Raw genomic sequence first — 14,025 nt, forward strand, 5'->3', positions numbered from 1 at the left:
GGGTCACTCACAGACACAATGTCTCGTCTCTGTTTCACTTGAGGACATTGCTGAATTGAACTCGTAAGCACAGGGTTGCAGGTTTGATACCACTGTTTGATGAAGCCGACTGAACCAGGTGAGGATGGGGGGTCATGATGTTGTCTGGGAGGGATATTGCTGGCTGGGGAAATTTTGATGGGGAGATTTTGAGGTTCTGATCAAGAAGTGAATTTAACTGGATTAGGTGGTAGACAAGGTTCTGCAATTGGCCCACTACAAGGTGAGATGCCTCAGGGGGGTAAACTGGCTCCCATGTTTTCCAACACTGATCCGTTTTCATATTTTGTAAATCCTTGCTGCCTTTAATTATTTTTTCCAGATTATATTATTTGTATTTTATTTGATTACTACTACCCACCTAGTGACAGTTTCCAGAAACTCAATCTCTGAGTGTCTGGAAAGCTCAGTTAGCTTTTGTGGCATAAACTTGCTGTAATCTGATTGGTGTTGACAGATATCCGCAGCTTATTTTGGTTGGCTGGGTCGGTTTATCGTTTCAAGCACCTGCCACAGAGACTCACACCCACCCTTCCCCTTGACTCATACTTCCTGTTCTCCATTGATACCGATCACCCCTCTTAGCACAAATAGCTTTGGTGGCTGAGCATAGATTACTTTCAGTACGGATTTTCCACATTTTGTGTGAAATGACATTACTACTTCTTGTCAGCACTGTACAGTTCACAATGGCTACAGCTAAACATTACTCTGTTTTGTGGCACGGTTGTACAGAATTATGGGTGAGATTACCTATGATTGACAGTGATGTGGGGAAAAAGTGCAATCAGATGCATTTGCACGCAGTTTGCATCGGTAGGTTATCCATCTGTTTTTCAGAACATCAGATTTTAACTGTGCCTCCAGTTTATTAGGAGACAAACTATCTGTTGGATTATTAGAAAAGTACGGCCCCAAACTACGGTGGAGTTATGTCACATTTCACTGGAAAATTAATGAGACTCAAATATGGAACATGACATGAGGCTAAACGGACCTAGCGATACCATCACTATTAGCTCATACATTTGTGAGTTAATATAGTTTGTAATGCATAATACACACAGCTAGAGTTCGATAAACGGAGTACAAACTGTACAATCCTTTGGCCAAACCACCATAGTGGTTCTCAATAGGTATGCTGATATCAGTTACTGATATTTGGCCAGCCATACTGGCTCATGCCAGTGCCTCCCTTATTTACATTATTTCACAAATGCTAACTAACCAACTTTCCTCATTCATGGAAGAAGTACATAAGCAAAGAATGTCAAATTTTGAAGGAAATTTTTTTAAATTAAGTTTTATTTGTGTAACAAAATATTTTAACTTGTTTTATTAAGTAGAGAGCAACCAAGTATCTGCATATATTTGGTTGTGGATTTGGCTGGTAAAAACTATCAATTAAGAATAATAAGAGGTTCGGATAACTATGATGAGGCTACTTTTTTGGCATGACATTTTGGATAGCATCAGCGGTGCATCAAATTATCGGCAGGTACTGATATCACCTCAATATTAGCTTGCATCCCTAGTTTTCAATGTCTCTTCCTGTAATTCTTATAACTAATTGTATTGGCATTCATTTGTAGTAATTGTGAACCCTGAAAGGTGCCATCAAATAAATAAAAAAAGAGAGCACCAACTACTTTTCCCCCATTTTCCTTTTCACCTTGCATTATGGGCCACTACTCCATGCTACAGTGTGCTCGTTTCTTATAGAACAAGAGGTCATGTTTTCCCCACAAAATTATCCCATTCATGCTATTTTCATAGGCTTGACCTTCATGCAGACTTGAAATGAACGAATTAGAGAAGTCAAGAAATATTAACTTTTGCCTTCAATCTGATGTAATATCTTATTAGGCATTGTCTGTATGACATTTGTCACAGGATTAAAAATTCATATTTTTAGGTCGAAAATGTGCAGTCAGGCTGTAGGGGTTATATTAATATTCGGAAATATGAAGATCACGGGGGCCTTTGTCAAATTTGCGCATTACGCAAATTTACGTCCTTGTTTTTTTCGTTTTTATGTCCAGACGCAGATGGCACAACTACTTTTCCCCCCATTTTCCTTTTCACTTTGCATTATGGGCCACTCCTCCATGCTGCAGTGTGACTGGGAGCCACTCAGCCTGTGGGTGGCAGTTTCAGAACCACCGACTTTATAATGCCATGTGTGTTTTTCTCTGGGAAATGTTTCTACAAGACCTCTGTTTTTCCAGTCTGACTGTTTTTAGATGTTTTGTCACAGGGGCGTGTGGCTTAGGTTGCAGGCTCTGGCAGGTTACCATCACGGCATCATGCTGAGGTCACTACCAATATACTACAACATCAGCTGTGCTCTTGTGGATTAGATCCAGACAGTGCTGGTATCTAATCAATGTGACGATTTACAAACAAAATGAATCCTAATTTTAACAACATGGCGCACAATAAAAGTTATTTCTCGGTAAGTCATTAATTATTGAGATAATGCAGTCGTTTCTTATAGAACAAGAGGTCATGTTTTCCCCACAAAATTTTCCCATTCATGCTATTTTCATAGGCTTGACCTTCATGCAGACTTGAAATGAACGAATTAGAGAAGTCAAGAAACATTAACTTTTGCCTTCAATCTGATGTAATATCTTATTAGGCATTGTCTGTATGACAAATTTGTCACAGGATTAAAAATTGATATTTTTAGGTCGAAAATGTGCAGTCAGGCTGTAGTGGTTATATTAATATTCGGAAATATGAAGATCACGGGGGCCTTTGTCAAATTTGCGCATTACGCAAATTTATGTCCTTGTTTTTTTCGTTTCTATGTCCAGACGCAAATCATAACATCTACGACATAGAGACAGAGCGCAATTAAGTCCCGCCCACACCGGAGGGGAACAACAAAAAAATGCCTAAAAGCTCGTGTGGTGGGATGCACTACCAACTGGGTAAAGAACCCAGAAATAAGTTTTTATAAGCTGCCGAACCGAAAAACCTGTCCTAACATTGGAGTCCAGTGGCGTGTCAGCTAGCAAGCTAGCTACAGGCTACAGTACGTTACTGTCATTCTAAATAAGTTGGAGTTGGCTAGCGACGTTGATTCAACAAGCTTGTAGATGGCTAAGAATGGGAAGCTAAAATGACAGCTATTTAGCAAGCGTTAATAAAGTTGCAGGTAATAAGTAGCTAACGTAAGCTAAGTTCTAGCTGCCATGTTTAAACTACGGTTAATTTCTGCATCAGTTTCACCAGAAGCCCCCCGAGCCAAAGACAAATACCGTTTTTCAGAGACCGTTATAACGCTGTCGCTACACTGAAGTAGCGAGCTAGACTAACGCAGGTAGACATAGGGTGCTAAAATAATCCTTCGACATGCTTAAATCTAATGTTTTTAGCTAGCTACAGGCATTTTGTTAGCGTTTCAGCCCTTCGTTGCATATTGTGGCGCCGAATGTTTTCCCCTCCAGTGGGCGTGGTTTTCAGAGTTTTACACGTATTTCTAAAGCAAGGGGGTGGAGGAACAGATTTAAATGAGTAACGTCATGGCTTGCTCATGAAAGACTAATGCCAGACCTTACGCATCACTCAAGAGACATTACTACTACTAGATACTGCATTGGCTAAGTAAAGAGGTTGCCAGGTCGCGCCGTTGCTTGATGAGATTTAAACATCTACATACAGTAAATGGTGGTCGTCTGGCTTGCTTATCTTTGAATTCTGTTTACCTCTCGAAACCGAAGGAGTGAATTAAAGACGCGACTATGCTGAATTTTTTTATGCGAGAACTATTGCTTTTCGTAGTATTTTTCATACAACTTTCCGGTAAGGTATTTATATTGATTTAGCATCTAGATCAATATTTATATCAGTAGGCTATTTCTTGTTTTTATTATTATTATTGTTATTATTATTATTATTTCTTTTTTTAATTGTAGCCCTTTTTTTCTTTGTTTTGACCATATAAACTCGTTATAGCAGCCGAACGTGGCATGCTGTTTTAAGGGAACTGGTCTACTTACTTTCTTGACAGCTTACTGTTGACATTGTCCTTGAATGGAATTTATTTTTATTCTCAGGTTTACATTGCATGCTATATTAAAAATGTGCTATCATGCATGCTAAAGTGTCCCAAGACATGCTTTGCGAAGGGTTGTCTTATTTCAGCTTCAGAAGACTGCGGTGCGCCGAAGGATTATCCCAACGCGCTGCCTCGGAATCCAAATACAATGTCAAAATACGGCTCTGGCGGTCGTTTGTACTACACTTGTTCGTTGGGTTACAGGCGTACCCGTGGCCTCCCTTTTGTTCGCTGTGTGGAGGGACAGTGGACGCAACTGAATATGAAATGCGAACGTAAGTAACAATCTGCCGATTTTATTACGTGTAGGCTATATACTATTCCGCTGTATTCGTAGCTGCCAGTAAAAGTGTGCCTAGTTTGTCAAAGCTTCTTGGTTCGTTGGTATTTTATCTTCCCTTTTTCAGGAAAGCCATGCGGGTCTGCAGGTGAAATATCAAATGGGCATTTTGATTACATGGGCCAAGAGGCTTTGTTTGGAGATCAGGTCGTTGCTGTGTGCAATAAAGGGTGAGTTAATTGAATCGATCATTTATGAAACTAAGATTGTTCCAAAAACAGCTTTTTCTATTCTAATAGGGTTTTCATAATGCGTTTTAAACAGATATCGTCTAAAAGGAAACCGGTACAGACTGTGTCAGGATTCTGGCTGGAATGGGGGGATTCCTTCTTGTGAAGGTGCGCAGAACTTAGATAAATGATGCCGTAACTGTAAGTCTTTCTCTGTGGTATGTGCTGGTTTACCCAGGTTTCACTGGACTGAAGTCTGCTGAAATCTGGAAGATGTGTTTGTGGAAAATACTCTAGATTCCTTTATTCATTACAATGACTTCTGGCCTTTTCTGGACTGATGCTGGTAACTTCTTCAAAAAGACCACCTATTGGACAGCACTACAGTTTAAATTATTTGTGCAGCTAAGACTGCTTGAATACTTGAGTGAATATCACAAACATAGCTTAACACGCAACTTTACTGCCCTGACACAAACTGCAGAAGGTGCTGAAATCACCTGCCCCAATCCATCTGTGGCCCATGGTGTGAAGATCAAAGGAGAAGCTTCAGTGTACAACAGAGGAAACAATGTGACCTTCAGCTGCACTGCTGGATTCACTTTGAGGGGGTCCCAGGAAATCACCTGTGGCCCGGATGGCCAATGGCACCCCAAAACCCCAGAATGTTTGTCCTCCAGTGTGAATGGTAAGTAGATGCTACACTCTGTTTTACATCTCTCCTACCCTCGGCTCTCATTCTCTCTTCCTCCCACCTCCTTTTTCTGTATTTGTGTGCATCTGTGTGACTTTACAATGTATTCTCTCCAAGCTCAGTTGACCTCAGTCATGATCAGTGTTTTATGAGTAACAGGCCCGGCTGTAACCTTTGTTCCGCCTTAGGCAAGATGGTGCCTACTATTATGAAGGCAACACATTATTTATTTATTTATTTATTTATTTATTTATTTATTTATTTTACCCCCCTTCATTTGGTGCCCCTCCAGACAGATGGTGCCCTTGGCGGTGGTTATATTGCCCTTACATAGAATGGTGATCATTAAGCTCATTGAGTTGGCCGCCTCTTTGTACAGTGAAAGATATCGTAAGTGAAATAAAATGTTATTTTGCTGAATTTACAGTTGACCTTGCCAAACCACCCACCTTCCCCAGTATGAAGCCCGCTGATGAGGATCTGTCACCATCAGGTGCTGAAATGTTCTCACGTATAGCATTAATAACCTGCAGTATACTATTCTGAACACGAGGGGATACAGGTGGATTTGTGTTCAGTTTTTACCCCAGTCTTGGAATTAAATATAACATTTCACTCTTGGTACTTTTGGTCAGATTGCTAGTGAATGGTATGTCGCAGAAATTTAATTGTGATGTGTAATCGTAGCCAAGGGATGTATGTTGTTTGTATTAAAAAAATATTCATCTATCTCTAGTAATATTTTCTGAATTGAGCCAAATACAAAAACCATTAGTTATTTCCATACTCTCCCCTACGTACTTTCTTGACAGCTTACTGTTGACATTGTCCTTGAATGGAATTCAATTTTGTTCTCCAGTTACATGCTATTAAAATTAGGTATCAGGAGCGCTGAAAGTGTCTCAAGACGCATCAGTACACAGCGCTGTGTATGTTTAGCTAACATAGTCATGAATATTTATGTTACAAACTGTTACATGTAAAGTATATTATTACATGATCTCAAAGTCACATGGTACTTGAATGATATTGTCAGTGAAATGAAATATTATTTTTCTCAATTTTCAGTTAACGTTGCCAAACCAACCGCCTCCCCCAGAGTGAATCCCACTGATGAGGATCTGTCACCGGGAGATGCTCTATCAGGTGATGAAATGTTCTCACATAAAGCATTAATACCCTGTAGTATAATATTCTGAACTGGAGGGGATGCAGATGAATGTGTGATTATGTGCATGCGTGGAAGATTTCTTAATGTGTCCAGCAGGTATTTTTTAGCCTATTGTTATGAAAAATATTAAGTAGACTAATTCTGGACCAAGACTACAAATGAATGTATTCTTCCCTTCTGGAGCACCAACACTTTCTATACACTTCAGAATTATGCTGCTTTCTTGTGCTGCATTAATAAGAATACACAGCTGACTAAGAACCTACTGAGCAGGCAATCGTCCACTTACTTTTAGTTCCTTCCTTCTTGCATGATTTAAGCAATGTGCATGTGTGTCCACAAATTAAAGCTGAGCATCTGCACTTTTACCTCATATTAATTATCTTATTTTAAATCCAATGTGCTGGAGTAAAGAGCTAAAGCAACAAAAATATTAATTGCCCAAGTAGTTACCAATGGCTCTATGTACAATCTGTTAAAGTTTGGTATTTAGCATTAGCAAGAATGCCAGTTATTTTTCATTATTGTAGCTTATGGTGGTGTCGCTTCTAATCCATCGTTTTGTGAAGAGGAAAGCTTATATACCACATAGCAGCTGAAAGGCTTTCTCAGTATCTTGTTCTCTCGATTTTCAGACGGATGCCGGGCACCACCTTCCTACCCCACTATGGTCTTAGCTGACCGCTACCTGTTACAGATAGATTTTCCGGCAGGTTCTCGAGTGCGCTACACATGCGGCCCAGGATACACCAGGGTGAAGGGGAACATCCTCATTAGTCGCTGTGAAGGCAAACAGTGGACACCCATTAATCTGAATTGTGAACGTGAGTAACATGTACAAATGCACTCGCTCCGGATGAGACTGACCGCTGAATGCCTACATTGTAATTGCAAGGAAGTTCTATTTAAAGAACATGCCTGTCATACAAGGTCCAGACAGAAAGAATGAAATCATGGAATAAAATGGCTAAAATCAGCTCCACATAGCAGCACGTGATTGGCTGTAGTGATGCTGGTGCAGAGATGGTTTCAGTCAGCGGAAAATTCACCCCTCTACTGGAGTGAGTGCCTGCCGTCTCTCTGTACCAGCTGCATAAGCAGTCCTTGGGGCAGTGACTGCACACTTCAGCTGGTTATCAGCCACATTCTACAAGTTGCTTCTTAAGCAGTAAATGTGCTAAATGTACAGTGGGGGGAGCCAGAGATTTGCTATATTACATCACGCTACCATATGTAGACCAGGGCTGCCCAGCCCTGTCCCTGGAGGTATACCATCCTGTAGGTTCATTTAAACTTTATTTTGGCACATCTGATTCTACTAATTAGCAGTTCAGTTGAATCTCTAGCTGTTGAATGAGGTGTGTTAAGAGTTGGAGTGAACTCCTACAGGACTGTATTTCTCCAGGAGCAGGGTTGGGCAGCCCTGTCTTAGACACTAACTTACAACAAAGAAGAGCTGGAAACAGCTCTTCAAATTATTCTGTCATGATTTGAATCATTTAGTGTGTTTTTTCCACCCAGGGAAATCGTGTGGATCTGCAGGGGAAATCCTGAATGGCCGTTATGAATACTCTGGTGTTTCGTTTGGAGACACGGCTACTGCTGTTTGCAGGGATGGGTAAGAAACCTCATGCAGCACACACAAAATAAAATCAGGTTAGACTGCAGTGTGAATCAGTCATCAGGAGCAGGCAAGCATTTGGAGAACTTTGGAAGTTTTGTTTATATCAATAGTAGAAGTGTGCAGATCTACTTATTTATATTAGTTGGACATTAGCAGATGCTCTTATCCAGAGCAACTTGCACAGCTTACTTTTTTTTTTTTTTACATACAGTGAGTTTTTGTAGCTAGATATTCACTGAAGCGGCTTTCGGTTAAGTTCCTTATGCGAGCACACAACAGGCAATGCCCCTCCTGGGAACAGAACCTGCACACTCTGAAGTCCAGTTCCCTCACCGCTGTACTGAACTGTAAGATTGTTATGTAAGTCAGTGTAACTGTTCTGTTTGGTAGGTTCATGATGATAGGGCGCAATTACAGGCAGTGCCTGGACCAAGGCTGGGATGGAAGAACTCCTGTTTGTGAGGGTAATCTCTCAGTTTTTAACAGCTTTACCAGTGGGGGCACAGGCTTTGTACGTTGGGTTATACCTCTCTCTGTCTCCTTGTGGTTCTACATTATGTACTGTTTAATTTGTATATTCCATATACATGTACTGCCAGTGGAGCGTGTGTGTGGAGTTGAGTTGTTGTGCCTTCCCATGGAATGCTGCATCTTTGGAACACAGGACATCCCACAATCTGTGTTTTACACTAATTCATCTGTGTTCTGATAAAAATAACTATTTTTTCCATAATATGCTGACTTTATGGCAAAAAAAAAATAGTATGTCCCAGAATTATGTACCAGAAAATGTATGTCATTCATAATTTTATGATGACGCTTGAAATGGCGTCATCATAAAATTGTAACAGATGAGGGATAAAATGGCAGGATTAGCCGGAGCTACAAATAATGCTTTGGCATTCTGATCAAAACTAATTTTTGTGACACATTTTGTTAAAAAAAAACCCTTGGAGTGATTTGTGTTTTAATGTACTCATTGAGCAAGCTAGATAAAGCCTGACTTTTTTCATTCAAATTAAGCGCTTTGTGTAAATATTTTGATCAATAAACAATAGAAATACCAGACACTAAAAGACGACTGGCTCAAAGAAGCAGGAGTAATTATTTTGTTGTGGTTTAAGTCTGGGTCATCGCCCTTTGTAATCTTTAATAAACCTCAGAATATCTGTGGTTATAGAATGCAGTGTATTTTTTCATGCATTTTGGCTCTCATTTCTGCATAAAAAATGCAGTCTCAGTACCATTCCCGCATGCAAAAAAATCCTCTGCTAACTGCTATCTACATTTTAAACCTCCCTCTCCTTCATCAGCGTTTAGGGTACAAATGTATTTTTTTGTTCTGGTCATTTTCTGTTCCAAACTTTTTATATTTAATTTTATATTTAATATTTATATTTTTTTATATTATATTTGCCAAACTCCAAATATTAAAGCAGGTTTGCTATGTCTGTTAGCACCGTGGTGACACACAATTGCATGCTGGGCTAACATGCCAAAATGGTATGGAGATAAAGCTAATTCTGAAGCTCTGTCATAACTTGGGTTATAATATACTGACAGGGGTTTTTCAGAAACTGAAGTAACGTAGATACTCAGTTCTTTTGATGATCAGTTGTGCATGTGTGTGCGTGTGTGCGTGTACATGCATGTCTCCCCAGCTGTGAAGTGTGCTCACCCTCCTGAAGTGGTTAATGCAGAGAGGACAGGTGAACTGGAGGGGCCCTTTGTGTACAGCACTGTCATTCGCTACCGATGTCGCCAAGGGCAGCTGATTGGACGCAGCGAGATACACTGTACCCAAAATGGGACATGGAACGCCCCTCCCCCAGAGTGTATTGGTATGGAACCTGATGAGCAAGTGTGCCAGTATCAACAAAATTGTATTGTGGTGCACTGGAATTTACAGTGTCAAGATTTTTAAGTCCTGTAAATAAATCTGGAATGCTTTCATCATCATATTGCTAAAAGTACCGTAAACTAAAGCAAAAATGCTATATTTCATACAGATGTTACGTGCTCTTCCCCCTCCGTGAAATTTGGCAGAAAGACCAGTAGACACCTCCAGCACTATAAGTATGGAGATTACGTGTCTTTCCAATGCAATGAAGGCTATCGTCTGAATGGAGAAAGCAAGGTCATGTGTGGAAGGACAGGTCAATGGACTCCCCAACTCCCAGGCTGCGGTGGTATGTAACTGGGGGAGTGGGTACTTAAATTGCACTAAAATAGCAGTTAATTTTTTAAATTGTGATGTTACCCTATTGTTTGTTAGAATTGTCATGCTCCAGCACGTGAGTAATATGACTGTCTCACAAGTAATTCTCCATGTGTTTGTGGTATACTTCACACAGCTGTCACTTGTCCCCATCCAAATATTACGTCTGCAATCGTAAGAGGAAAGGTCACACAATTTAAGTATAGAAAATCTATGTTTATAACCTGCAAACCAGGTTATAGAGTGCGAGGACAAAAGCAAATCACGTGTGGACCTACAGGCCAGTGGATTCCTGTCCTTCCAGAGTGTTACAGTAGGTATTTGTTTCTTGACTGACATTAAGGTGTTATAATGACTGTGCTTTGAATAATATATGTATGTATATATGTAGCAGAATTATATTTCAATGACAACTTGCTCATTTCAACTAGATGTGAATTGGTGGTCCGCATAGTCTATCCTAATCTAACAAAACCTGATCTGTGTGTGTGTGTGTGTGTGTGTGTGTGTGTGTGTGTGTGCGCGTGCGTGCGTGCGTCGGGGAGGAGTATAGTGAAAACGCTACAGGGTGCCATTGCACCAATGATAAAGCAGCACTTTAGCAGTGAACTAGGATACTTGCTCTTCTCATCAGACTGTTCCAAAGAACATGAAAGGATGAGTGCAAACTACAATACAGATTAAAAAATAACTTTTTTTTTTGTACTGAAAACTGATATAAAAGCTCCATCTTATCTACTGAATTTTACAATAAAGTGCTGAATGGTTTCAAATGCAATTCCTCCCCAAAATTCTTACTTATGAGCAAGTCATACATAATAGGTGCAGTTTAACAAATGAAACCCTTCTCCCTTAAATAAATATTATGGTGATAACAATGTACTTTCTGACTAAAGATGTCGTTCTTTCTTGAGGAAAGGAGGAAAACAGGCACATGGACTGTCGTTACCATTGATGTTCCAGTGCTAATTATTAAATGTGTCTGCATCCATATTCATCAAATTGTGCATTCTGAAAATAAACCCAATGTCATTTTCTCATCTTTCACAGGAATTGGCTCTCTATACCAACAAAATTATTATCATTCAAGAAAATAAATGGTGGAAAAGAAGTAAGCGTTCAGTGTCCTGTCGTCTGGACATTGGCATCCTGATGTTCCTACCTGTGTGTGGTAGACACTGAAAAATACCTGTGCTCCATCCTGTAAATGTCAGGAATATGAGACAAAATGTCACAAGATTCAATACAAAAAATATACTAAAGTAATATAATAATAATGCTGTTGCTTACTGCTTACACACACTCACACACACACACACACACAGATCATCAAAACGACTGAATGAACATAAATCTAACCAAATCAGCCTTCTATTTTTGTTTTATTACAATCTTGAATTGATGTCTTTTCTTGTTTCCTTGCACTGTAATAAAACCTTAAATATTAACCTTTAAAGTGTTTTTTCTTTGTGACAAATACTGTAAAGACAGACAAGTTTGCTGGATGTGGGTTTGATGATTTGTACATAGGATAGATTGTAACAAAGTATCTGCTAATTGTAGTTGTGCCAAGCCTCTTCTCTGTTTACTGGGGGAAATGTACCATGTACACTATGTGTTTTGGTTTTTGTTTAAATTAATTCAACAATACTAATTGCTTGCTTTATATTGCTGTAAATATATTGTCAACTCACAGTAAGAGGACACAAAGAGTCTCACAACTTCAGACAAGGGCTGGTAGCTAACTTCAGTTGATGTAGGACAACTAATTGCTTGTAGCCTGCTAATGCTGTGTAGCCTACTTGGCAAGGTTGTTAGCTTAATATAAATTAGCTAACAGTGGCTTGCTTTTTAAAAAATGTGCCTTTTTATCTTATCCATGATTTCAACTTTAAGCTGAACTTAAGCTTAGCCTATATGTCAGTTACATTTGCTCTTTTTTAAACTTTTTTTTTAACTTAACTTTTTAATAAAAAGTCAGTTTCAAACGTCTTCATTTTTATTTTGATTGACCGACTATTATCATCTGCATTTTGCTGCCATCTACTGCAAAAGGGGGGGAAAGTACCTTGGATAACAAAAATATTTACACTTCGGGCTGAGCACTGCCAGGGAATTATGGTATAATCTCATACCGATTAAATATATTTAAATTTGACTTTGTCAAATAAGTGAAAAGAAAAAACTTTATGAAGTGTGTATGACAGAAAGAGAAAGAGAAAATAACTGATCAGGAGTAGGGCCACCCTTCACCTTGAGAACAGCTTTAGTCCTTGGAATGCTGTCATACAAGTTCTGAACTGCATAGTGGGATATTGGACCATTCTTTGAGAAGGAAAGCCTCAGATTCATTGAGGGATCAAGGACTTCTGCACTTTAGAATTTCCATTAATAATTCTTTAAACATTTGACCATATAACACCTGTCCTAGCATCCGTACATTGGCTCCAAATTCAAGCCAGATCTAATTTTAAGGTACTGCTTATAAAAAAAACTTCATGGGTTTGTGCCAATCTAGAATTCATTCAAGATTGTCAGAACTAATTGTACCTCAGATACCATCACAGACTTTTTGGTCAGCTGGCCCCTATCTGTGCTGAAAATGAAGAAAACTTGACAGCTCTGGAAACAGCTTTGCTTACTGTGCCCTTTCTGTGGAACACTATCAAATGAAATTAAAGAGGCAAATTCTTTGGATACGTTGAAGGGAAAACTTAAAACATTTATTCTCCTTAGCATTCTGTTAAGGAGAATGAACTGGTGAGCTCAGCAATAGCAAACAACCTGATAGACGATGGAAGACCAGTAGACACTGGAGTGGATGACCGAAGAATACATTTAATTATGAAGAAAAACTCTTTTTCAGCTGTTCTGGAACAAACTCTTATGGATAGATAAGTATTAACCTGTACTAAAGTGATAGAAAGAGAAGAGTGTGCAGAACGGAAGGAACTGCTCATGATCCAAAGCATACCACTTCATCTGTGAAACATGGTGGAGGTAATGTTATCGCTTGGGCATATATGGCTGCCACTGAAACTGGCTCACCCATCTTCACTGATGATGTGACTGCTGACGGCAGCAGTAGGATGAATTCTGAAGTGGACAGAAACATCTGCTAAGGCCCAACCAAATGCCTCAAAACTCACAGGACTCAAACACACTGCCAAAGCAACCAAGGAGTCCTTCAGCGGCAAAAAGCAGAATGTTCTTGACTGGCCAGTATTTCATTGGTTCCAATACATCAGGCAAGATCAGTAAAGGGTAGAAAAGTATTTGAATACAAAACAAACACATATTTGACCCAGGTCTGATGTAAATACGGCTTAGACGAAAGCTGACAGTCTGCACTAATCTCACAATCATTGTACATAATCACTAACCTCATAATTCATTTCAAATCCAAAATACTGGAGTAGGCTACAGAGCTAAAACAGCAAAAATGGTGTCACTGTCCAAATGCTTAATACTTAGGCACTGCCCCCTACCATACATTGCTGTCTCTGTGCTATTTAGCAGTGGTTCTCAACCTTGATCCTGGAGGTCCACTGTGTATGCTGGTTTTCGTTCCAACCACAATTGCAATCTCAGATTTTTAACAAGCTGTTCATTTTTCTTAATTAGGTGTTTTTATGTTAAGAGGGATTATTTACCCTCTTGCATGGCATGAAGAATAAAATCCCATTGTGTTATTGTGCTGCTT

At 39.5% G+C, this 14,025-nt stretch overlaps 1 protein-coding gene across 2 annotated transcripts; it reads left to right on the top strand.

Annotated features, from left to right (window-relative positions):
* The first annotated feature begins 6 nt into the window (after positions 1-6).
* LOC135234336 (complement receptor type 1-like) lies at positions 7-11,770 on the top strand. Of its 2 annotated transcripts, none has more exons than XM_064298830.1 (14): positions 7-118; positions 4,192-4,380; positions 4,513-4,615; positions 4,710-4,783; positions 5,100-5,303; positions 5,737-5,802; positions 6,378-6,455; positions 7,116-7,304; positions 8,002-8,098; positions 8,495-8,568; positions 9,766-9,945; positions 10,114-10,293; positions 10,459-10,635; positions 11,373-11,770. In XM_064298830.1, the coding sequence occupies exons 1-14, from the start codon at positions 100-102 to the stop codon at positions 11,417-11,419; spliced, it is 1,677 nt and encodes a 558-aa protein (XP_064154900.1). In that variant the 5' UTR covers positions 7-99; the 3' UTR covers positions 11,420-11,770. The 2 variants fall into 2 exon arrangements, with proteins under 2 accessions (XP_064154900.1, XP_064154899.1); XM_064298829.1 differs by lacking the exon at positions 7-118 and adding an exon at positions 3,576-3,849.
* The last annotated feature ends 2,255 nt before the right edge of the window (positions 11,771-14,025 follow it).

This window comes from Anguilla rostrata, chromosome 11, assembly GCF_018555375.3.
Source record: "Anguilla rostrata isolate EN2019 chromosome 11, ASM1855537v3, whole genome shotgun sequence".
Taxonomy (NCBI): Eukaryota; Metazoa; Chordata; class Actinopteri; order Anguilliformes; family Anguillidae; genus Anguilla; species Anguilla rostrata.

What these genes read in the sequence shown, in the direction of transcription:
- LOC135234336 (XM_064298829.1), top strand. Translation starts at nt 3,789, where the DNA reads ATGCTGAATTTTTTTATGCGAGAACTATTGCTTTTCGTAGTATTTTTC. An exon ending in ACTGCTGTTTGCAGGGATGG is followed by an intron (nt 8,099 to 8,494) that starts GTAAGAAACCTC and finishes TCTGTTTGGTAG; the next exon opens with GTTCATGATGATAGGGCGCA. An exon ending in TGTCCTTCCAGAGTGTTACA is followed by an intron (nt 10,636 to 11,372) that starts GTAGGTATTTGT and finishes CATCTTTCACAG; the next exon opens with GAATTGGCTCTCTATACCAA.